Source organism: Haliotis rufescens, unplaced genomic scaffold, assembly GCF_023055435.1.
Source record: "Haliotis rufescens isolate VD_foot unplaced genomic scaffold, xgHalRufe1.0.p SCAF_4, whole genome shotgun sequence".
Lineage (NCBI taxonomy): Eukaryota > Metazoa > Mollusca > Gastropoda > Lepetellida > Haliotidae > Haliotis > Haliotis rufescens.
In genome coordinates this window covers 42,941,701-42,968,885 of record NW_025964112.1, presented here as the reverse complement: position 1 = coordinate 42,968,885, position 27,185 = coordinate 42,941,701, and the positions used below count along the sequence as shown (strand labels likewise).

Sequence of the window (27,185 nt, the reverse complement as noted above, 5' to 3'; positions counted from 1 at the left end):
TTATCTGATTTCACAGCATGGCTGTAAAATGTGAATACAGGGTTTCATAGCGCAATAAAATAACCAAATAATAGTGAGTGAGTGAGCTGGGTAAAGGCCAAATGATTTCCTCTGATCCATTTCTGGTCGACGAGGGGGTTAAATTTGATCGGGTGGTCAGGCTCTGACTTGGCTGTGCCATTGTGACTGCTTGCGTGGATCGCAAGCAGGACCTTCACGCCGGATTATCCAGAGTGCCTTCAAAAAGGCTTTCTGGAAGGGGTTGCGACTCTTCCTGTTGGCGCGAGTCAACCGAGGTATAATAGATATAAGATAGATAAATAGTTTATTTCTGGAGCTAGCAATATACTCACAACAATACAAAAACAATGTTACATACAGATAAGAGTATGATGCCCATCAAGCTCATGGCCACATACAGTAACCTACGGTTATAACGAACTCAACAGGACCAATAATTGTAGTTCGTAATAACCGTAGTTCGTTATAAGCATATATACAGCATTTTTCAACATATTTCCCGGGACTAAAACATAACTTCGTTTGATCGGTCAGTTCGTTATAAACGTAGTTTACTGTATATACAATTTGAACACATTTGAACTGTATCATCATCCAGCTGTATCCACATTTTAGAGTTCTATTTACAAGGCTTCCTTTGTACATTATATATAAAGTGAAAGCTAAGAGGTGTTGTAAAGCATTGTAAGATAAAATTAATACAACTTCTCAGTGCTGTCCAATGAATGAATGAATAAAAACTAAGTTTTTCTCGATGTACACTGTTACGTTTGCAACGTTGATCTGAAGAGAAGAAGCTGTCAAGTAAGAAGTGGGCTTTATCTTCTATCACAGTTTGAAGCTTCGATTCAGCGCAGAACTTGCATATTCTGTCATTCAGCAGTACTACATAGTTGTTGGGGGGGGGGGGGGGGGGGGTTGGCGGTCGGGTTAAAGCGTTCGCTCGTCACGCCGAAGACTCGGGTTCGATTCCGACATGGGTAAAATGTGTGAAGCCCACTTGTGGTGTCTCCCGCCGTGATATTTGCTTGAATAGTGCTAAAAGCGGCGCAAAACCATCCTCAATCACTCACTTTACTGGGTGGAATTAGGTTCAATAATAAAGGCCTTGGGGGAGTATAAATGAAACATATTCCTGAACATAAGCTGAAAGATCAGATTATTCGCACCTATCTGCCGTCTAAATATATATAACGCTCTATAAGACAATGGGATGGTCGTCACCTTCCCGGGACCAAATTCAGGAACTTAAGGAATTATTACCAAAGGTTTCGGGACAGAGGACCCTCCAAACAGGGAAGTGTAATTCACCCTGCTCTTACGAAGGGACCTGTTTTGACCCTTTGCAGATATCTTTAGATAGCTAGTTTAGTCGGCCCTCTCCAGTCTTGTTATCCAGACTACACAGAGGGGTTTCATTCTGAATGCAGCATATTGGCGTCATCCTAGGAATTCTCTTCTGTTTTTGTCAATTCAAGCAACTTCTGACATAAATGTATTTGTCAAACTGTTTAATAAAGCGATCTTAGGGCTAGGATGATCGCACTTCCCATACTTCAGCACAGACTTGCGATCCTCGGAGCGTTATGCCTCCTTTGTGGAACATATATCTGGTGCAAATGGTGGAAGTACCAGTGCAGACTTATTTTGTGCTTTGGGTAATGATATCATCTTGTATTCTGAAACCGAATATGAAATGGGCAAAATTTTCAAGATTACACAGTAACCCCTAGAAAGAATAAAAGAATATTGCTTTACGCTGCACCAGCCAACAGAAAGCAGCAAACTAATACCAAATGGAGGGTAGATACTTGTTGAATAAAATATTGACCCAAAGACATTTGGATTATCAAATGAGTAATATCTCATGGTATACAAGAGAATTAATACAGCACAAGCAATAATCATGCTTACTCCTCTTTCCCTTAAAGAGCACAAGGTAATAACGAACGAGTTGAAATGTAAATATGTTTTGTCTTAAATATCCTTTCAATACAACTGTGCCTGTAGTGAAAGTGACAAAGACAGATTATTATTTTTATTTCTTGTTGACGTCGAAAACATGTGCGGGAACAAACAAGTAGAATATAACAGATACTTTTCTGCATTATAGGGGAAGTTAATGTAGAATCGTAGTTGACAGTGTGTGTAAGACTGGCAGAATCTGGTTAAACAAGGTGTAGGGTTATGTAATATACAAGGCACCGTGTACATGATGGTCTCAATACTGATAATATCACCCTTAGGTTATATGCTGCTGCTGATACAACAGTATTCAAGGATAAGTGGAAAAAAGGTCAAACATTTATATAATAGTCATGAAACCACTGTTACCATTTAGAACAAACAACCAGTGCATGTATACAAGCTGCCTGAACAATCCCCACACTGCCCCTCTCCATCGCTGCCCATCTCTACGCTCACCCCCCACCCACCCCAATTTACCAAATGACACACCCTAACACCCTACCCCCCCCCCCCCCCTTAAAAATCAAATAAATAATAAGAAAAATAAATAAATTTAGAACAAATTAAAAAAAATTGAAAACAAAATATACAAAAAAAACCACAAAAAAACCTCAACACAAACCCCTCAACATAACATCTCAAATGTTCTCATGTGCCACAAAACAAGCGGTCTTCTTTTCACTATTTCTTCACAAATGATTGACTTCTTTTCACTATTTCTTCACAAATGATTGCAGAAGGTCAATGGGCAGAGGGAAAATGATTGTCGAGTTCTTCTCAGCCGAGATGGTATTAAGCGTCTGCAGATAACGCAACTGCAAAGCCGCGGGAGATTCTGAGATGACATCAGCAGCTTCCTTCAGAGCCCGGGAAGCCTTCTGTTCTCCTTCAGCGGCAATGACCTGAAAGACGGAAGGTCAAGGTTGGTTGATTTCACGAGGCCGAGGTCAACAATGAGAAAGGTCATGGTGTACTCTTTGTCTTAGTTCAAAATAAAATCTTCACTAAGAATGCTTCCTCTTCGCATAAATGTTTGACTGACAATAAATGTGACAGGTAAGTTACGAGTTGTAGTGATTTTTAAGTTGGCTAAAACACGTGTTTCGTAATAAAATCACTCTCCCTAAAACCAGGATTTAACATGTTTTCATTGATATATTCCTTGAATGCTATGATTAATAAATCTGTATCAACATTATTTGTACCAAACCTTATCCTAGCCCCGATGCAAAGACTACTTTCTCACAAAAAGCGAGCAAATGCGATAAAAGAGTTATCTACCTTGGCCCGTGCATCTCGTGAAGCTTCTGCCTCTGCAGCCATGGCTCTCTGGAGCTGGAGTGGCAGTCGCACGTCCTTACTGCAAAATATAAAGTTGTAAATATAAGCTACGAAAACATCTTGGAATGAGCTTATATAAGAATATCATTTAACAAATTCAGACACACTCATAATGCTAGCACACTGCGTCTGATACTTGTCTGTATGCATTTCTTTTCGAAGAACATTAATTATTATTAAGAGTTTTAAATTCAATCACACTGGTAGACCACACGTATTTTTTAAAGATGTGTTCGTTGTTTAACGCCACCCTCTGTAATATTCCAGCTGTATGTAAATGTATGTTTGTAAATAATCAAGCCTGGACCATAAAATCTAGTGATTGACAGGGATGATTCATAATTTCATCTCATGGGGTTATCGTAATACCCCTGTGAGTGAGTGAATGAGTGAGTGAGTATGGTTTTACGCCGCTTTTAGCAATATTCCAGCAATATCACGGCGGGGGACACCAGAAATGGGCTTCACACATTGTACCCATGTCGGGATTCGAACCCAGGTCTTCGGCGTGACGAGCGAACGCTTTAACCACTAGGCTACCCGACCGCCCCAATACCCCTGTGAAGATCCGAGTTAGAATTGGTCTTCAACAACACGTGCTTGTAATCGGAGCAGGTGTCAGACTTGGTTGATGCATGTCACCGTATCCCAATTGCGTAGATCAGTGCTCATGTCAGTCGTCGCTATATGGCTGAAATAATGCCGATGCGACGTTAAATTTTGACTCACCCACTCACTCATTTCAGTTTCTGGATTGTCTGGTCCAGACTCGATTATTTACAGTTGTTAAATAACAGACAATAATACAACACGGCTACAAATGGTATTGAGTGAACATTTGCGAGATTTTGTGAGGATGTTACTTACACTTCTACTCTCTCCACCTTCACACCCCATGGGTCTGTGGCTTCATCTAGGGACATCTATGGGACGATAAAGATGATATAATTTGAGAATAGCATATATCATACTTAAACAACATAGACGTTAAAGATGGTACTTGTTGTTTCCCTGCCTGGTCCTCGGCATCTAGGGGATAAAACAAAGGCTGGTTGGCTCGGAACCAGTATACTGTGTCTGAGAGGGGTATCCATGTTAAACTGCGGCATGGTATCTCAGTGGGTTAGAACCATAAAACCGGAATTTGTCCGGACTAGTACAAGCACAGGCACGCACGCACGCACGCACGCACGCACGCACGCACGCATGCACACGTCGCTGTATTAGTACTTTAATCTTAAGCCCGATGTTAAACCCCATTCACCTCACATCAAACAATATTCACAGGTGATACTCAAAGCAGTTTCTAATTGCGCATTTACAAAACAGATAAATATTTCCTTGTCTTCTTTTATTATCCAAAATAAATAATAAGGGTTTTTTTTACCAAAATCACTGATTTATACTTTTGCCAACACAACTCTAAGATTTACCTTATTTCATTTTGAGATGTTTACACAACTTACAAAAGAAATCTTTGAACTTTAACCAATACATGAGAGACAAATTTCGGAATGAATGGATGGATGGATGGATGGATGGATGGACAGATATCCAACTTACCTGCATACTCTGACTGATAGTTTCTCTCTCTGACAAAATCTCGGCCAGACTTTTGGTTCCAAGGACGTTCCTGAGTGTTGTGGCTGCCAACAGTCTCGTGGATCGGCTTGAGTCTTCCACGTTGGTGATGGAAGCGGTGGCGTTGCTCGTACGGTAGTAGACCACAGCGTCCACGGCTACCGTCACAGAGTCACGCGTCAACACCTATAAGAGACAGTAAGTGAGTGAGTGAGGTGTTTTGTTTGTTTGTTGTTTAACGCCGCGCTCGGCAATATTCCAGCTATATGACGGCGGTCTGAAAATAACCGACAATTCAGTGATTGGCATCATGAGCATCGATCTACGCAACTGGGATAACATGCATCAACCAAGTCAGCGAGCATGGCAACCGGACCACGTTAATCGCCTTTTATGACAAGCACAGTCGCCCTTTACGGCAAGCATGGGTTGCTGAAGACCTATTCTTACCGGTCTGTTCAGTGAGGTGAGGTGTAACAATGTCCATACCACGAGGGAGGGTTACCATTGTCGACCGCTCCCGTGGTCTTGTGGATAGACGGTCTGCACGGAGAGTGTTGGGGATCGAGCCACCGACCTATCCGTGTAGACCCTCTATCCACAAGACCACGAGAGCGGAAGGTCCCAACGACAAACCTAATTACGTTGAAAGATGTTACTTGTTGATAAGATGTCCCTTGCTTCACCTCGCTTCCATTGGAGCCGACTACATTTAGGACAGATGGGTCACAACATGTGACCTGGCTTATTGTGTGTGAACGTGCACGACGCCTTGAATCCTTTTTTCATCTAGCACTGGTTCTCCTGGTTTACAGGCCGCGATGATAGTGAAATATTACTGACAACGTTGCGTATGACACTCACCTCCTGGGGCGGCACATCGAACGATATAGTTCTCAGATCCACTTTGGTGAAAGAATCCATGCACGGGATTATGAAGAACAAACCTGCCCAACAGAACATCATCATCATCACCATCATCATCATCATTATCATCATCGTCGTCGTCGTCATTATCATCGTCGTCGTCGTCATTATATATTTATGCTTTCAGTATCAGGGTACAAGTTTCATTTTTCAAGACCTCAAACCAAGTCTTCTTTTTTTATTTTACACTAATATACACATTTCTTTAAAAAATAATATATGTATATGCATGTTATGTTATTCAGACTATTAGAAATCCTTGTATCACTTTTTTTTCACCATCAGAAAAGATTCAGCAAAGGAAGCCGACCGCATGCACTCCATAAGCACTCTATAGGGCTTATCACATAATACGGCGAGTGAAATCGACATATTGCGATGTTTTAAATACATATTTCTCATCATTTCCCCTTTTCCTTCGTGTATTCAATTTACACATCGAGAAGGAAGCCTTCCAATTTGACAAATTGTTTGCTTCACAAAAATCTATTAGTGTAATTTTTTTGTTTGATTTCTTGGTGATGGATTGGATGCCATTGTGTAACCAATGAACCATCCGTCACTACTCGTATAGTTTCATCCTAACCAAAATGCCCTGTTTCACAATAACTACCTTATTTGTTAAAAGACAGTCAACTGATTGACTCAAAAAGGCAATTAAATGGTTGGTTTCAAGGTAGATGTCAGGGGCAGACTTTTTGACATTCCGGGGGAGTCTGGGATTTTATCGGAAAAAATATTTTTTCCCCGAAAAGTCTTGAAAATTGGTAGGAATAAAAAAGAAATTGGCAATGCGTGTTTTAGAAAAAAGAATTGTCTCATAGTTATAAATAGCTGAAAAAATAAGCGATCCCGGCTTTACAAAATACCAGCACACTCCCCCACCCACCCCAGAATTCCAGATGATCAATTGGTTTAACTAACTTGATTTCATGTATGGCGAACACAGCGTTGGTTTCCAGGAAATAAAATGGTTCGTGATCAGATCGATTATAGATATTCCAATGGTTAGTTGGAAGATGAAATGATTGTACTTACCCGGCCCCTTGGCGCCTCCGGGGACCAGACGACCCAGTCGAAATATGACCGCCCTCTCATATTCCTGCACCACCTGCAACGTAGGGAGGAAGAGTGTTGGTTTAACTCAGTTTTACAGCAGTTCACTCATTGTGAGAGGTCACGGGTAGCCCGGTCGTATCAGACGCCGCAAATCGCTGTGCAGAGTTGCGTCCCTTGGGCACGCCAGAAACCTATGATTGTGGGTTCGAATCCCGGTTCGCCCCGATTATGTTTCTAGGTTTGTCAGCACCATACCCGTGCTCGTGGGTTTCACCGAAGTGGTAAACGTCTAAGACCTCCATCACTTGGGGCTTTCCTCCCACATTAAGCTGACACGCCGCGATATAACTGGAAAATTGTTAAAAGCGGCGTTAAACCCGACTCACTCTCTCACTCGTGGGTTCCACTGAGGTGAACGTCTGAGACTTGCATCACTTCGGGCGTTCCTCCCACATTTAGCTGATTACAGGCATACTCTTCACAGCGGCGTTAAACCTAAATAACTCACTTATTGTAAGGCCATGATTTGTTCTGGGCAGGTGAACCCGATAGTCGCCTGTTTCATAAAGCGATCTTAGCGCTACGGCTGAAGTAACTCTATATCAGAGAATGGGAGTTACGACAATCGTAGCACTAAGACCCCAATGTCACATCAGAATAAATAATCGCAAGTGATACCGTGTCATTTTATTGGTTAACCAAGCAATTTCGTTTGCGTTTGTTTCCTTAAACTGAAATAAAAATAGGCCACGCCCACTAACGGACTACTCTCTCTTGAGAGGGCTTGTGTTCCATTATTGCGCTGAACGATGTCACTGATTTCGTACATTTGTCACCACTCGCCCCTTTCCGTAACCTGCGAGAAGACTCGCACCTCTCATTCGTGACCAACTCGTGTTATTGCGGGACAACCGAATAGCTCTTCTTGCAGGTTACGGAAAGGGGCGAGTGGTGACGAATGTCGCACCTCTATCGATGAATGTTCTTTGCGAAAATACGACAAACCAAATCAAGTTCTTCGTCAAAGAATCCCTCAGAATTACTTTTTGATCTTACATATGTCTTGCATCTAAAAATATACCCAAGACACAGTTAAATGTGTTCAATCATACTGTATTATTCCGCATGTCCCGATGTGCTTTAAATTGCATCTGCAATATATACAATATATGGGGAAATATATGTGAACCATTACGCAACGAGTTGACAATTGTTTTAGGTATGCCCGTCTGCGCTAAGACGGAACCCGGTCGCACAAATGTTCACGAGAGGGGCACGAGTCGCTATTCTGCTTGATCTGTAAATATATGTGTGGTCGCACCACCATCGTCTCTCATTTACAGGACGCCGTGATATAGCTGGGATATTTTCGATTGTCATTCTGGAACATTCACCTACTCAAAACACACATACACACATGCGCGCACGCGCAGACTTAAATGTATTTTATCATACATAAATGGATAGTGAAATCGATGCGATAAACCCATCCAATAAATATGCAAATGAGGTAACCAAGCACGGACTACATTTAAGCTCCATACGTCGCTTGATCAATAAATTATTGTCTGATGTTCCAAATAGGTTATAGCGAATAGCGGTTTTCCTCTGTGCGTGTGTGTGTGTGTGTGCTGTAAATCATTTGGCACTATATGATAAACGGAGCGGATCACGTTTTGTATTCATACGCGGTTCATAATGTTACTTCATTGAGGAAAAATGCGAACAGTAAACTACGGTTATAACGAACTCGAAGGGACCACTCATTTTAGTTCGTAATAACCGTAGTTCGTTATAAGCATACATACAGCATTTATACAACAAATGGTCGGGACTAAAAACAAGTTCGTTATATCGGTCAGTTCGTTATAAGCGTGTTCGTTACAAACGTAGTTTACTATATTAAACTTTCAAACAATTATTTTAAGTATGACTTTATATGATAAAAAGATTATTATCCTCATGTGTTTCCTAACTGTTAATCGTAAATATATATCAGAAAATATACTACGTATTATGCGCACGATACAATTTCTATTCCTAAAATGTGAAAAAGTATACAAACATAAACTTGGCTGATAATCTGTATATCACGAAAACCAACAAGTAAAGTCAAACTATGGCATACCGTAAATTAAAGTTATGAAGTAGTAAAAAAAGGGTCTTGTTCATGCGGAGGATCAGATAAGATAAATACTTCGCGAGGATGTTTACAGACTGATTAGATATTCACCATTTGGTCTTTATTCTGGAAAGTTTGCAGTGATCATCTTTTTTCGTAATTTATGAGTAAGATGACATAAAACACATATTTAGTTCAAAGTATAAACTTACACCAAATGACGACCAGATACCAACCTATTGTTCTCTTTAGCTCACAACTGCAGAAGTAACGGACATCAATCGTGTGTAAACTGTCATTGTGTACCGTATCTGTATGTTTGCACCAGTTTCTTCAGAACACGTGGACAGGTGAGATCAGTTCTGATTGATCAGTTCACTAATTAACACCAGTCCATAAGGACTACCACTGAGATATTCTCCTGGTAAATTTACACTGGAGGTAGACGACGCCTAATGATCGTCACAACTCCACAAAACAATCACACAAATAACAAGAAAGTAATCAGTTTCCCCAATCAGTGAAGAGTTCAATAACTTCGCTTTGTTCACTGGGAAGTGAGGGTGTGTTTGTGCATTTTCTGTGTATTGCGTTTCTTTGATTCGTTAAAAAAAAAAAATTGAACATTGTTTTATATATTTACATTAGTGTTGAAGGACACGCATATTTGGTAATGCTGTTGTTGTGGTAACATCGATGGGTAGTATGCACGTGGCAGTACCGTTCTGGGTGTCGCTGTACAAAACAACCACAGCGCTACGACTGGCGTAAGTCTCTGCTAAGGTGTGGGAGTAACGATCACTTTAGCTTTAAGATCGCTTTGAACAACGACACCTTGGTAACTTTACAAAGCTGGTGCGTGGTATGCAGGCGGTGGTACTGTTGTTACCGTATTCTAAGGGACCGACCATTTGTTATTCGGGGTGGGTTTGGTGGGGGGGTTCCTGGGATGACAACCCCCCCCCCCCGCACACACCCAGAGTATAAAACGGTCGGACCCTTACACTCCTATCGGTACTATGTAGATGTTGTCCCAGCCATCCCTATATGCACAAAGAGGCTCTGCATATTTACTAGGGTGAGTGAGTATGGTTTTACGCCGCTTTTAGCAATATTCCAGCAATACCACGGCGGGGGACACCAGAAATGGGCTTCACACAATGTACCCATGTCGGGAATCGAACCCGGGTCTTCGGCGTGACGAGCGAACGCTTTAACCACTAGACTGTCACGTGTTTGGCAGTAACGTTCTACGGGTAAATATCGAAGGTATATTCAAATATATAACCATATGAAATTATTGATTAATTGTGTCCACCAAACAAAGATATTTCACACCATACGCCTCTAAGCGATAATCAATATTTCCCGTTTTGTTGTAACCTTTATCAATAACCAATATGGATTCTCAGAGAAATCAATGGTAATTGTAACGTGAGCGATCACTTCCCGTCAGTGTAATTCCAGCGAGATTCCCGTGAAGATCCGGGTTATAATTGGTCCCCAGCAACCCACCTTGTCTCCATCGTGAAGATCCGGGTTATAATTGGTCCCCAGCAACCCACCTTGTCTCCATCGTGAAGATCCGGGTTAGGACTGGTCACCAGCAACCGATGTTTGTCGTAATAGGCGACTAACGGCATCGGGGAGTCAGGCTCGCTGACTTGGTTGATGCATGTCATTGATCCCAAATGCGTGGATCGATGCTCATGATATTAATCACTGGATTGTCGGTTATATCCCATTAGTTACACGTCCCATTTGCAACACACCTCTATAATCCCAGTTGTTACAGTTTGGGAGGAGGAAAGGATTAATTAAGACAGCACCTACTGAGTAATGGATCAGCCCTAAATGGAGTTCCACATAGACCAAGGCAAAGATACTAATTACCAAGCCCGAGTGGTATTGTGAAATGTTATGATCAGACAAAAAGGCAACTAATCTGTGTTGAATTTAGTTTATCTGTCTTACAACAATATTTATGAAACAATAAGATATTATTAGGTTAATTAATTGTGAATGTTTTATTGTATATTACTAGATTATTTGAGATGAACTGGGCTGACTTTCGAAGCTAGATTTCCCCTTCATCTTTGGAACCATCACCAGAAAACAGGACCTCGCCCAAACAACGATCTTCAGGGTTTTCATAACAGACTGAATCGAGAACTACCCCACGACCATCCAAATATTTACCGCTTCATTGAAGTTTTTTTCAGAGAATCGAGAGGGTTGACCGCGCGAAGATGGCCCAGATCGATTTCGGAGCACCCCCACCGCAAGAGTGTCTACAGAGAGTCTGAAAACCGTCTGAGGAGATTGAAAGATTAGCTTCACCAGGGACTGAAGACTCCACTCCAGTTCCTGGATGCTGCCGGCTTCTATGCAGGGTTGGAGTAGGCCAGGGACAATTCAAACATACAGTGCTATTGCTACTGTGCTACACAAAGACTGATATACATTGTTAATGTTTCTACCAGTTTTAATTAAGATTTTTTAATATATGTATATGTTTATTTTTCTACATTATCTTATGTTCCTTATATATAAGTTCACTCATGTAGATCACTTTTCTAATGGATCACTCCATTTTAATACTTAGGTAAATTAGGGTAGACCAATCAGTGCATTCAGCCATGACCTATGTTGTTTTAAGGTGTATGACAAATGGGACGTATAACCAATGGGAGGTTACCGGATTCTCTGGTTCAGACTCGAGTATTTACAGACCGCCGTCATATAGCTGGACTATTGCTGAGTGCGGCGTAAAACAACCAACCAACCAACCAACCAACCCATTAAGGAACACGTGTCAGTATGGTGTTGGAATATCCCTATTGGGGCAAACCAGGCCCTACTGGCCACGGAAGGGGACAAGCGGGACAGGCTAACCCTTTTCGCAAACAACTGCTGTCATCACTAATTTTTAGTGATCCATTCAAATAATTGTCCTCCTAGTTTGCGTTTTCCGCCCCATGGAATCTGTTTTGGTGGATAATCGAGACTGGCCATTCTCTGTCAATTAGATAAGTTTTCAACCATTGCTGCAAATCCAGATAGTTTTTTATTAAACCCATGAGCCCGAATAAAGAAAAAGAAAAGACAATGGCCGTGCAATAATGAACCTTTTGTGGCAGTCAATTTACTTTTTGTCAGTCTGAAACATAATTATTATTTTCAAGTAATCCTTGGGATAACTTTTCTCATAGATAATCCACCAGCATATGGTCGGTACCTTAGTGGAACCAACAAGCCTATGTATGGAGTTACACCATGGATCATTATCAAGGCGAATCTGAGTTCGAACCTAGGGTCCAGGAATCCAAGGGACGCAACTGCGCACGGCATATTGTGGCGCCTCAGACCACTAGGGCGTTGAATCTGATGTGACGGTAAGATTAGTCTTACACGGTAAGATTAGTCTTACACCATATTATGGAAGCCTCTCAGGGCCATTTGTTGTTTTCTTTTTTTTTATCTTGGAATTTCAAGATGTTATGTTGAAATTTCAAGATGCATACTAAGTTGAAATTTCAAGATAATGATCTTGAAATGTCAAGATTATAAGTTGAAACTATATTTGAAATTTCATCTTATAATCTTGAAATTTCAAGATACTGTGTTGAAATTTCAACACAGTAAGTTGAAATTTTAAGATTCGTCAGTTGAAAATTCAAGAAAAATTAAATTGAAATTTTAAAATAATAAGTTGAAACTTTAAAACTTTAGCTTGAAATTTCAAGATTATAAGTTGAAATTTGAAGATACTAAGTTGAAATGTCGAGATACATAAGTTGAAAATTCAAGAAAATGACCTTGAAAATTCAAGGTAATAAGTTGAAATTCCAAGATACTAAACTTGAAACTTTAAGACTTTAACTTGAAATTTCATCTTATTATCTTGACATTTTAAGATACTATGTTGCAATTTCAAGATGATATGTTGAATTTCAAGATGATATGTCGAAATTTCAAGATACTTACTTGAAATTTCAACTAAGTAACTTGAAATTTCAACATAGCATCTTGAAATGTTAAGTTAGTAAAGAAATAAACAAATGGCCCTGAACGGCTTGTGTACCACATGGCCTTGTATAGGCGATCTTCTTACCTTAATGGCTACACAGAGGGATAAGGGAAATGTGATGAGCATGCAGAAGAGGGAGAGGCCGTACAGGATGTATCCACAGCACCCAATACCGCTGTCACTATCATTTTCTGAAACAAATAACAATAATGTTTGGAAGCTGTTAAGATTTGATATTTGATAAAAAACTGCTGACAGCTTAGTTCGGGTTAGGCATTTTAGTGGTTTCAGACATTCAAATGGATACAGGCTTGCTTGCTTGGTTGGTTGGTTTGATGTTTAAGGCCGCACTCAGCAATATTCCAGCTATACGACGGCGGTCTGTAAAACATCGAGTCTGGACCAGACAATTCAGTGATAAATATCATGTGCATCGATCCGAGCTATACGGATCGATGAAATGCATCAACCAAGTCAGCGAGTCTGACCATCTGATCCCGTTAGATTTAGGCATTTAAGTGGGTTAAGGCAATTAGTTGGATTCAGGCATTTAAGCAATCTCATTAAAATCAGGTCTTAGTTCAAAGATCTGAGGACATCCAATTACGGGTCACGTCAGAACGATCTTTCATCCAGATCATGAAAGTGACATCCAGAATGTGTTTTCTAATCATGCAACCTCGAAAATGTTAACATGCGGTATTCCGATTGGTTTGGTTGGTTTGTTGTTTAGCGCCGCACTCAGCATTATCCCAGCTATATGACGGCGGTCTGTAAATAATCGAGTCTGGACCAGACAATCCAGTGATTAATATCATGAGCATCAATCCACGCAATTGGGATTGATGACGTGCATCAACCAAGTCAGCGAGCCTGACCACCCGATCCCGTTAGTCGCCTTTTACGACAAGCATAGTCGCCTTTTACGGCATGGGGTATTCCGAACGACAGCTACGACCCGTACCACTGATTCCGTCAGAATTTTCGTCCATATCTCTCTTCCGTGGGATAAACATTTGAGTTGGTCATTTCAGTGGTCTGTCAAAGTTCGCGAAAGGTCGTTCTAACGTGACCCGTAATTGGAAGTCCTGAGATCTTTGTTTATCGGCAGCGAGAACATAGATCTGATTTTAATGAAATGGGCATTTAAGTGGATTCAGGCAGTAAAAGTGGTTGAAGCAGTTAGTTGGGTTTAGTCTGTTTTGTCTACACAAACCAAAGGTCAAAATAGCCTTCTATGACTGTAATCATTTTCTTGATACGTTGTCTATGTGCTGTTTCGTCTGAAGATTTACTTCAATGAAGCTGAAAGGTTTGATTTAGTTTTGCTTTATATAACTTGTGTGTGATTATGTTGTCACGTATCTCAACACCAGTTGCGTTTGATTATTAAACCCGAATCAACCGAGGTTACCACATTTCTGGCAGCCAGGGTTGCCTAGATTCAACCTGAGTTAACCAGTGTTAATGAAGTGAGTGAGTGAGTATGGTTTTACGCCGCTTTTAGCAATATTCCAGCAATATCACGGCGGGGGACACCAGAAATGGGCTTCACACATTGTACCCATGTCGGGAATCGAACCCGGGTCTTCGGCGTGACGAGCGAACGCTTTAACCACTAGGCTACCCGACCGCCCCAGTGTTAATGAAGGATAACTTAGTATACTGAATAAAACACATACAATGCAACCTTAGATGCAATACAAAATGCACGTGTATTGCTTGCTTGTTGTTTAACGGTGCACTCAGCAATGTTCCAGCTATACAAGGGCGGTCTGTAAATAATCTGGACTGGACCAGACAGTCCAGTGATTGACATCATGAGCAACGATCTACGCATTTGGGATGCGATGACATGCATCAACAAGACAGCGGGCCTGACCACCCGATCCCTTTAGTCGCCTCTTACAAGCGTAGTCGCCTTTTACAGCAAGCATGGGTTGCTATTCTAACCCGGATCTTCACGGGTAATGTGTATTGCTATAACAAAAACTAGCAGAGTTTTTTCATTGCTTGATAAAGCTGCCAATTGTACTTTTTCTATTGTATGCATATAAACCATTTTATACAAAACATAAAAAAAATTAAAGATTATAACATCAAACTATATGCAAGATGCATTAGTAATTCCAAAGTATATATATCAACAATCGAAAGTTAAATTTCCCAGAAATTTCCATATCACAATACACATATACTATAAACACCTAGCTAATTCTGTTTACTTTTATTCATGATTGAAACAATAAATAAAACAAATTTTCTTCACCGATGACGTCACCTGGAGGGCGCTAACCAGATTACCGCGCCCCAGGAGTTCAGTTGCTATGGGCAACTTAAATCAACCGAAGTATCATGTAAATCAGATAGCGTGAGCTAACAATGGTCAACCAAGGTAAAGGGCAACACGGGTTAGCCTGGATCGACCGGGGTTTTCAAGTCGTTCGCAAGCACGCTTGAGCACAGTCATCCATCATCAATCATTGGAGACCGCAATCATAATGTGTTGCACAGAAAAAAAACCGATTTGATGTTGCAAAGAACAAACCCATTGATTTGTCGCACAGAAAGAGCCTCGGGTTTCAAAGATTTCATTTGAGAGGTGTCTATTAATCTGGTACAATGACCCATGTTAACCATCGCACAAATACCTGTTAATTACCCACCACCCCGTTGTCCCACGTGGCACCCCCAACCTACCCCGTTGTGTGTGTTGACCCGTGAAGATCCGGGGTAGAATAGATCTTCAGCAACCCATGCTAGCTGTTACAGGCAACTATGCTTGTCGTAAGAGGCGACACATGGGATCGGGTGGTCAGGCTCGCTGACTTGGTTGATGCATGTCATCGTATCCCAATTGCGCGGATCGATGCTTATGATGTGACATGTCAATCACTGGATTGTCTGGTCCAGACTCGATTATTTACAGTCCGCCGTCACATAGCCGGAATACTGCCGAGTGCGGCGTTAAACAACAAACAAACAGACGTTGTGTGTGTAGGTGCATATTGCTCAGGGCGTTAAAAATACACTCACAATTATAGCAAAACAACAAAACTATTGCCTCCAGTTATTGTAAAACCACGGATGTCACAGATGTGGTACAACACACCAGCATGCCCGACCAGCTGGTGCTAGACAGGCAGACACTATGTCAATATGGAACATGGTGGTGTACCGTCGTGGATTGATATAGTAAATACAATATCAATACACCATGTACCTGTATCCAAACACCTTCGTTAGACAGGCGGAAACCTATTTTTATATGAAACATGGTAGTGTACTGTCGTGGATTGTTATAGTAAATACAATATGTCTTTTATTTACAAGTGACACCTCTATTTACAAGTATCCACGAACGCCTTTAGCTAGACAAACACCTTTTTATATGAAACATGGTGGTTTACTGTCGTGGATTGATATAGTAAATGCAATATGTAATTTGGTTACAATTGACACCTCTATTTACAAGTATCCTCGAACGCCTTGGGGTGGACAGGCAGGCACTTAATGTTTATGTGAAACATGGTGGTTTACTGTCGTGGATTGTTATTGTAAATACAATATGTCATTATTTGTACAATTAACACCTCTATTTACAAGTATCCCCGAACGCCTTGAGCTAGACAGATACCGTGTTTATATAAAACATCGTGGTTTACTGTCGTGGATTGTTATAGTAAATACAACATGTAAGTTATTTACAATTGACACCTCTATTTACAAGTATCCCCGAACGCCTTGAGCTAGACAGACACCGTGTTTATATGAAACATAGCCGTTTACTGTCGTGGATTGTTATAGTAAATACAACATGTAATTTATTTACAAATATTTTTTTAATTTGACGTTTACACGATATATGGCTTTTCCATTGGACGAGAGGTCGGTCACATGACCGCGAAGTTGACTTTCATAAGTGTATGAACGACACAATTTGACGTTCATACGTTTTTCATGAGACCGTGTTCATTTAGAACCTTTAATCTTGGTCTCAGCATTTCAGTATACATTGAGAAACGTAAGAGAGCTTGATTGCATGATTGTTCACGAATTTCCTCGCTACGTCCTAATGAACAAACGAAAAAACTATCGTCAGTATCGACTCGATCTGTGTCTAGGCTGACAGTGACCGTCTCCAGCAATCTACGAATTTACCTTGGTGTCTGTTTGACGCATCTTTAATCACCTTTCAATAATCGGTCAGTTGATCAATGATGACTAACACATGTAACCGCCACAGGTTCATTAACAACTTCGGAAATCCTCCCGGCACGTTTATCGTGTCGGCCATTTTGACGTCTTGTACTTGATGTAAATGTATTACGACGCGCTGTCATTGTGACTGACTTACTGGGGTAGTTCATTACAGACCTTTCTCATCTAATGCGGATATTATATGAACACATGTGTTGCGTAAGATGTTTCTGAAGAGCAAGTTCTGCATCCATACGCTCATGTCACCTCTGTTTGGGGAACTATTTTATTCCACGATTTAGCTGGTTGTTGTTTGGCTGTCAGTGTAAACATGAAGTCACACGTACTAAATAAAATTGTGTTTAGATCTTGGCCTACGTCCTATGAGGAAAGAAATTGTGATACAAAATTATAAGAATTGACTTTCACTTTGTGTGAGTTCATTGGAGTATGAACCTTCATAGAGTGAGGGCCAAACATTGTATGAACGTCGTTGCAAGCTCCGACGTTTATACAGTTTGGCCCTCACTCTATGCAGGTTCATACTCCAATGAACTCACACAAAGTGAAGGTCAATTCTTAATTGACACCTCCATTTACAAGTATCCTCGAACGCCTTGAGCTAGACAGACACCATGTTTATATGAAATATCGTGGTTTACTGTCGTGGATAGATATAATAAATACAACATGAAATTTATTTACAATTGACACCTCTATTTACAAGTATCCACGAACACCTTGGGGTAGGCAGGTAGACACCTATGTTTATATGAAGCATCGTGGTTTACTGTCGTGGAATGATATAGTAAATACCATATGTCATTCATTTACAATTGACACCCCTATTTACAAGAACGCCTTTAGCTAGACAAACACCGTGTTTATATGAAACATAGTGGTTTACTGTCGTGGATAGATATAGTAAATACAATATGTCATTATTTTTACAATTAACACCCCTATTTACAAGTATCAACGAACACCTTGGGGTCGACAGGCAGACACTTAATGTTTATATGAAACATAGGGGTTTACCGTCGTGGATTGATACAGTAAATACCATATGTCATTTATTTACAATTGACACCTCTATTTACAAGTAACAACGAACACCTTGGGGTGGACAGGCAGACACTTAATGTTTATATGAAACAAGGTGGTTTACTGTCGTGGATATAGTAAATACATTATGAAATATATTTACAATTGAGACCCGTATTTACAAGTTTTCGGAAACACCTTTCGGTAGGCAGGTAGTCAACGTGTTTACATGCAGCAGGATAGTTTACCGTCGCGGATTGCTGAAGTCAATACGCTCCACAACACTCATAAATATCGATTCCTTTTAAAACACAGTACTCAAGGACCGGAGCAGGATCATTTGAAAACGACATTGTATCCACACAGCATCTCACCTTTTCAATGAATATTTACACACGCATCCAGGTCAACTAACTAGGCCGACACATCGCATACATACTGTCAACTGACAGGACGCCTCGCACATAGTCAATATATCCTGACCTACCTAGATAAACATAGCAAACTACGAGATGACACTACGTGAGTTAGATACAAAAGCTACATGAAACGAACCGACAATAATACAAAGCGTATCAACTATTAGGACGAAGCTGCGGTAAGCACGACCGCACCCTATCACTGTATCAGCATGAATATTTACCCGAATCGATTGAAAAGGGTTCAACTTTAGCCCCGCCGTGTCCGCCGTGTCCGCTCATATTGTTGGTGCTAGGATGACTGACTTGAGGCGGTTTGGGTTCCGATAACTTTGGGTCGTTATCAAGGTCTTTATAATACTCGTCTATCAGTTGGTCCGTTCCCGTCTCCTCTGCCTGTCCTCCTTCGCCTCGGTACATCGCACTGTTGCCTTGAAAACTTGGGAACTTCCGGTGGGAGACCTGGACGTTAAGCTCCACCCTGTTGCCAGCCTCGTGTTCCGTCTCCATAACAAACAAACACTTCGATAAGGATTGCACATAATCAGTATTTTGTATTCAGCAGTCACGCGGTATTGATTAATCCTTTGCATTGTGTTGTTAGCCACTGACCGATGTATTGCGATAGCTATTCAGTCCATGGTGTATTTGTCGTCACGGTTGGGTGCACGTGTTTACGTATTTTATTCAAGGGCAATCGTTTATGCTATAGGCGGTCCGAGTTGCAAAATATCTTAGTGAACTCTTCTTGTGTAAGAGCGCGTCAGGCTTACACAATTTTACACGGGGCCAGATTCCGTGTCGTCAACTCCGATTTCACAATCCAGGTGTGTTCAAAGGTAGTAGGTAAATATAGTTTTAAATGAACCTAGATCTACGTCAATGGTACAGTGATAACGATGGTGAGTCATTCGCTGCTCAGGCTGACACAATGGCGCATACAAGTGCCGAAACATGTGACTGAAATTGCGCACAAACCATAGAAATCCCATAAATCGCCAGGTACGAATATTCACGTGAACACAGTGATACGAAAATACCCGACCTGTCGCACCCCATTGTCCTGTTCTAATCGCCGTATTCACATTTCCGCGTCGGTTCAGTTAACACAGCTTTACCCCTTGGCGGAAATGAGGTGATGTGAAATGGGGTTTAACGTCGCGTCCAAGGTTATTGCACTTATAAAGGGACGTGCATGCACGTGTGTGTGTGTGTGTGTGTGCTTGAACTAGTCCGGACTGATGCCGATTTATAGTGCTAGCCCACTGAGATACCATGCCTCAGTTTAACATGAATACCCAACTCAGAAAAAGTATACTGACACCGTGCCAACCAGTCCTTGTTTTAGCCCCTTTTTAATGCCAAGCGCCAGACGGTACCATCTTTTAACGTCTTTTGGTATGACGCGGCCGGGGATCGAACCCCGGACCTTCCGCTCTCCGGGCGGAAGCTCAACCTCCAGACCACGGAGGCGGTCTCTTGGTGGAGAGTGACCATGATATTTGAATGTAAATTAAAGGAAATGACAGTGGGTGGTAATTATTTCGGTTTTGGTATGAACCTTTTTACACGTTAAAAATGAGTAATCATAATTGTTTTAATGATTAGCCAGGGAAGACATAGCGAGAACCAGCCAGGAAGACATACCAGGTGTGTAATAAAATAAATGCTAGAAATGGGAAATTTTTATTTGAATAGAATATATGTATGTAAAAATGAGGGCTGGCACTGTAAACTTTCAAAGTTGGGTCCACACTTTACGATTCATATATATGATAAAGAAAGAACATAATGCATAAGAGTGAGTGAGTGAGTTGGGTTTAACTCCGCTTTTAACAGCTTGTCACCTTAATGTGGGAGGAGAGCCTGAAGGGATGCAGGTCTCAGACGTTTACCACTTTGGTGAAATCCACGAGTACGGGTGCTGCTGGCAGACCTAGAAACATAATCGGGGCGAACAGGGATTCGAACCCAAAATCATAGCTTTCTGGCGTGCCCAAGGGACGCAACTCTGCACAGCGAATCGCCGCGTCTTAGACGACTGGACCTCCCGTGCCCCCTAATGCATAAGACATTACAATAACTCAAGATTCTGGCTGGATTCAAACTGAGACCACGAAAGAAGAAGTATCGTGAATTAGACCGTGACATAAAAACGGAAGAGAAACCTAATGACTGGCGGAAAGTGCCGATCCCAACATGCCGTCTCCGTCTCTCACCATGTTGGCCTGTAAATAAATTGATGGACATATCTAGTTTTGGTTTATGGATATGCATATGAATTCAATTGATGTACATATGTATTTTTGCTATATGCATATGAAATAAATTGATGTACATATGTAGTTTTGGTATATGGATATGCATATGAATTCAATTGATGTACATATGTATTTTGGGTATATGCATATGAATTCAATTGATGTACATATGTAGTTTTGGTATATGGATAGGCATATGAATTAAATTGATGTACATATGTGTTTTGGGTATATGGATATGCATATGAATTAAATTGATGTACATATGTATTTTGAGTATATGGATATGAAATAAATTGATGTACATATGTATTTTGGGTATATGCATATGAAATAAAAAAATATACATATGTATTTTTAGTATATGGATATGCATATGAATTAAATTGATGTACATGTGTATTTTTTTGTATATGGATATGCATATGAATTGAATTGATGTACATGTGTATTTTTGGTATGTGGATATGCATATGAATTTAATTGATGTACGTATGTATTTTGGGTATATGCATATGAATTAAATTGATGTACATATGTATTTTTGGTATATGGATATGCATATGAATTAAATTGATGTACATGTGTATTTTTAGTATATGGATATGCATATGAATTAAATTGATGTACATGTGTATTTTTGGTATATGGATATGCATATGAATTAAATTGATTACTTAGGATTGGTCTTATATTCCTATATGTAAGGGATCGATGTACGGGTCTCGGTACAGGAAGTGACAACATCCAGCACGTTGCGGTATATATACATTTGCTTTATACATGTAGATATATACAAGAAACGCTATGTGTCCGGGCATTTGCATCTTAGAATGATGGTTATTAAGTGAGTCTAAACATGTACATGTTATGCTAAGCTAAGGGTGAGACTTTATTTCTTCGTCCCTGGACCAAGTCTTACCTAGGTCACAGACATACCATCTTCCCGAGGCAAGGGAGTTAACTGACTTTAAAAGTCCAGTTTCCACCCTTGCCGAACTAGGCTGGAATTCCTGGGCCCGATCGTAGCGCCACCAGTGGCTATTACGAGTTATGTTCCTTCTATGCCTCTCCTATGGACCAGTCAGATTCCACCTCTCGTATCACTTGCATTTGATTTAAACAAAACGGTGGCGACCAGTCAAGACGATCTGATCGATAATCAAGATCTATATTGTGACAAAACGGGTCTTACATCGCGAAGTGCATCAAATCACGTGAGCAACTTGATTAAAAACATGAAAAGATTTAGAAAATATCTGTTGACAACGAGCTAGCGGTGCACATGCTTTGCAAATCCTGTAGTCGACCGAAATCTGCATGACACTTTACAAACCGGATTTCGATTTCGGTGCGCGATTTTGATTGGACTATGCATAGACTCGTGAGTCCAGCCAAAACCTAACTCCATAATACCAGCCTAGTTCGGGAAGGGTGGAAACTGGACTTTTATAGTCAGTTAACTCACTTACCTCGGGAAGATGCAGACATACTTTAACAGCTCGTTCAGGTTGCTGACAGTCAGTATACAATACCATGGTAGTGAGAATTAACAATGGGGTATTAGCATCTTATAAAAAGAGAAAAGAAAGAAAGAAAAATATTGTATTTTTGTTTCACCCAGTGGCCGCCCCGAGGGCTATGAGAGACAATAAAACACATATATAAAAAAGGCAATTAATTGATTCTAGACATGTTGTGGATACATGGTATATAATTGGGCGTTAACTCAAGTATGGATAAGATGTATAATGCATATTGAAATTAAATGTGCAAATAATTTCACAGGCACTTGCATTATACACACCAGTATATACGACTTACAGCGAACATGGTACAATAAATACTTTCAGAAAAATGTACAATCTAACCAAGTAAAGGTAATGGTGACTAGGTAAACTGACATTTGTTACGACAACAGTGTGGACAGGTGGTAGCGTTATGGGTTAAGACTTAATTTTAATTTGAACTTTTGAGTCGGTGTTCGAGAAATGAGTAATCATGTACTGCCATGTACTGGTCGCTTTGTTACATTATAAAAGCTTTGTGAAGTGCCTGTCGCCGCACTCAGCAATAGTCCAGCCATATGATACCGGTCAGAAAACTATCGACTCTGGACCAAAACAATCCAGTGATTGATATTATGAATGGTGATCCATGCTGTCGTCGAATATCTTATATATGGCTCCGTCTCATGGCTGGATTGGTTGGTTGGTTGGCTGGTTTGTTGTTTAACGCCACACTCAGAAATAGTCCAGCTATATGACGGCGGTCTGTAAATAATCGAGTCTGGACCAGACAATCCAGTGTTTGATATTATGAGCATCGACCCACACAGTTGGGATCGGTGACATGCATCAACCACGTCAGCGAGCCTGACCACCTGATCCCGTTAGTCGCCTTTTACGACAAGCATAGTCGCCTGTTACGACACGAATGGGTTGCTGAAGACCTATTCTACCCCGGTCCCAATGGCTGGAATATTGCTGAGTACGATGTTAAACACCAAACAACGTTTGTCTCTCTACCTAAAAATGGATTATTTCACAAATTCTCATAAATGAAAGCGTTATTGTCAGAAACATTGTTTGGTCCATATTTCGTCCCGTACCACTGCGAGGATAACCAAGAGGAACACAGGTTGTCAACATTGGGAAAGGTGGGACCAGCGGTTAAAGTAGAATCGATTATTGTTAAGGGCGAGACCAGTTAAGGCAAATATCCGATGATCGTGGGTTCGATTCCAAGGTTAGAGAATCTTGGTTTGTCAGCACCACACTTGCATTCATGGGTTTTGCCAAAGAGATAAACGGACCAGCATTGCTTCGAATTTACTCGTACATTAAACTGTTATAAAACTGAAATACTCTTCAAAGAACGATTAACCGACTTACTACACCTCCCGCACAGAAGGGAGTGAGTGAGTATGGGTTTTACGCCGCTTTTAGCAACAGTCGAGCAAAATCACGGCGGGGGACACCAGAAATGGGCTTCACACATTATACCCATGTCGGGAATCGAACCCGGGTCTTCGGCGTGACGAGCGAACGCTCTAACCACTAGAAACGCTCTAACAACTCAACTATTGTATCCATTCAATATTGCAGATTATTTAAAAAATATGAAAAAAACGTCTGGTAATCAGTCGGATCACAAATTACGTCCTTGCTGACTGCACTTCTTATGAAAAAATCAAGTATCCTTCGATGATTACAGGTACATGTGAAAAAAACCCAGCACACCACATCATAATAGTATTTATCATATACCTCTCAATGATATGAGGCATTTTACATGTAAATAGAGCCAACACGGAGACGATCATATCACAGGAGGTGTAATAACCAGACCCGTATTATTCTCCCTGCAGGGCTGATATGACTTGTCAATGCATTCAAAATGGACTGGATATCAGCCCGGGTGGTAATAATTTAGAGTTACGTCCCTTAGTGCGTCGTCTGCTCGGATAGCTTTCCCGTGACACTGACTTCCAAGACAAGGTGAGATGTTTTTTATTCACTTGCAAATAGATACATTTTACAATTTTATGCTATGGCATATGATATAAAGGTTATTATATCACAGGTTATAATATCACAGTTTTCATATCACACCCCACTTCTAGCAACGCATTTTACACGTGGACCCGTGAGCGAGTTTGATTTTACGCCGCTTTTAGCATTATTCCAGCAATATCACGGCGGGGGACACCAGAAATGGGCTTCACACATTGTACCCACGTCGGGAATCGAACCCGGGTCTTCGGCGTGACGAGCGAACGCTTTAACCACTAGGCTACCCGACCGCCCCCGTGGACCCGTGAAGATTCCGGGGTAGAATAGGTCTTCAGCAACCCATGCTAGCCGTAAAAGGCGACTATGCTTGTCGTAAAAGGCGACTATGCTTGTCGTAAAAGGCGACTAACGGGATCGGGTGGTCAGGCTCGCTGACTTGGTTGATGCATGTCATCGATCCCAATTGCGTGGATCGATGCTCATGATATTAATCATTGGATTGTCTGGTCCAGACTCGATTATTTACAGACCGCCGTCATATAGCTGGAATATTGCTGAGTGCGGCGTTAAAAAACCAACCAACCAACCAACCAACCAACCATATAACACGTGCAAAACGTCCAAGTTTACACACTTGAGTATTAAAAACAAAGTCTTCCAGGCCCTGAACGTGTCGTTGTCCAAAAATATTGATTAAGATTAACTCGACCGAACGAATTGACAGATACACCAAGAAAAGCGTTGGAATAACTATTACTTATCTCTCGGGTATCGTCTGGTGTTCGCATCCCGAATATTAATTGTTAACCGCTCGGACGTATAGTGAGTGAGTGCATATGGCTCACCAACGCCTTTAGCAATATTCCAGCAAAATCACGACGGGGAATACCAGAATGGGTTTCACACATTGTACCCATATGGGGAATCGAACCCGGGCCTTCGGCGTCACGAGCGAACTCTTTAACCACTATACTACCCCACCTCCCCGGACGCACAGTGCTTACACTAGTTCAAGGCGTCTGCCTTTCATTCGACATTCGGAAAGTTCTTTTTTCACCCTTGCGCGTGATGTATTCAAAACCAACTTTCTCCTTACTTACACTTAAGGTATAGGACATACAACAATACTACCATTGTTAAAAAATATTAAAGCAAATTGCATTGGACAGGATGTTTTAATCATGTTAAAGTTTTCTTTGGATGGGTAGATGATACCTTGCCTGGTTTGGAGTTTTATAAATAATATAGGTCTAAAATCTGACAGCGACAGTTCTTTGTCATTTTTGTTGTCAAAGCCATCTTTACCGTAGGTGGTATATGTAAAAAGATGTCATTCTGATTTTTTCTGAATATTTTTAAGGTCGGTCCAGCCTGTTTGTAACTGGCTATGAATACAAAAAAGCCGCCCCGAACAAAAAAAGGAAAATATAGATGACATTTTTTGTCGAATAGTATATTTATCGTATTGAATGACGTGGAAAAGTTAATATTTTCATGAGGGCACAGCTTCGTGTGAACATGTAACTTTTTGAGTAATGAGATAACCATGTTGTTTTAATTAACAAGGATTTGTATTTTCTTATGTGAATTAAATGATCCTAAGTGAAAACCACAGTGTCAGTGAGGCAGACAGAAAATAGGTCTCCCAGAAAGATTTTTAATAGTTTCATACATAATTATAGTAATTTGTCACTAAATACATGATTAATGAAATGTAGTATGAATAGTTTCGATTCTTGGTTTTGGTCTGCAACAGGGGTATTTTTCAATAAGTGAAAGGGTGGCCCCATCGTCTAAGGCGCCGTACTCAGAGTGGCCTCCCTAAGGCGTGCCAGAAACCTATGATCGTGCGTGAGAATCCAGATTCGCCCTGATTATACCTCGAGGTTTGTCACACCATACTCGTGCTCGTGAGTTATAACAAAGCCTAATGCCATGCTAGAGCTTAAATACAATATTACAGTTCTAACACGGTATGAGATTCGTGATTCGGTAACTGGTTGTGATGTCACACATCATCATTTTTGTAATTTCTTTGGTGTGAAGGTCGGATGAATAAAAGTACACACGATCGTGCTATCCTGCTGCTTACAGTTTCCATCATGAAATTGATTTTGCCTCTATTTTACATATATTTTTACCCAATAAATTTTATTGTGGATGTTTATCAATGTTAGATACGTAGATATAAGCCACACATTTTATGAACCTTTGGTAATCTCTTGTTTGTTTGAACATTGTCTACCGTTTATTCTATTGCTAGGGTCAGATAATATTTGGGTGGAAAGCTCGAGGTGGACACATACTTTTACTGCGTTCGTAAAACCATCAAGGCATGGCACAGGCAAACCAAGGACCATATTCGAGACGAATATGACATTCGAACCCAAAACTAGCCATATCCTGGTGCAAATTTTCACTCCGAATTGCGGCAACTAAACGAAAATAACGGCGGTATTGTTGTTAAAACGTTCGCTCGTCACGCCGAAGACCCGGGTTCGAATCACGACATGAGTAGAACGCGTGAAGTCCATTTCTTGTGACCCCCGCCGTGATATTGCTGGAATATTTCTAAAAGCAGCGTAGAACCATACTCACTTACTCACTCACTCCCATATGTGAGGATAAACGCAGCTTTTTGCAATATTCCATGGCCGTCATATCACGACAGGGCGCTCAAAGAACGGACTAAGGGAT

The 27,185-nt window shown here is 40.8% G+C and overlaps 1 protein-coding gene across 2 annotated transcripts; it reads right to left on the bottom strand.

Annotated features, from left to right (window-relative positions):
- Nucleotides 1-308: 308 nt before the first annotated feature.
- LOC124135939 (band 7 protein AGAP004871-like) lies at nt 309-19,311 on the bottom strand. Of its 2 annotated transcripts, XM_048381642.1 has the most exons (9): nt 18,937-19,311; nt 13,134-13,240; nt 6,877-6,949; nt 5,776-5,858; nt 4,894-5,097; nt 4,198-4,253; nt 3,271-3,349; nt 2,725-2,891; nt 309-2,692 (listed from the first exon to the last, which is right to left on the bottom strand). In XM_048381642.1, exons 1-9 carry the CDS (start codon nt 19,220-19,222, stop codon nt 2,671-2,673), a joined length of 1,077 nt encoding a protein of 358 aa, XP_048237599.1. In that variant the 5' UTR covers nt 19,223-19,311; the 3' UTR covers nt 309-2,670. The 2 variants fall into 2 exon arrangements, with proteins under 2 accessions (XP_048237599.1, XP_046357596.1); XM_046501640.2 differs by having other exon boundaries at nt 309-2,891; nt 18,937-19,305.
- Nucleotides 19,312-27,185: the final 7,874 nt, after the last annotated feature.

Coding starts and splice junctions, on each gene's coding strand:
- LOC124135939 (XM_048381642.1), bottom strand. CDS start 19,222: ATGGAGACGGAACACGAGGCTGGCAACAGGGTGGAGCTTAACGTCCAG. Junction 5,859..6,876: donor CGGAGGCGCCAAGGGGCCGG/GTAAGTACAATC, acceptor TCTGTTGGGCAG/GTTTGTTCTTCATAATCCCG. Junction 3,350..4,197: donor AAGGTGGAGAGAGTAGAAGT/GTAAGTAACATC, acceptor TATATTTTGCAG/TAAGGACGTGCGACTGCCAC.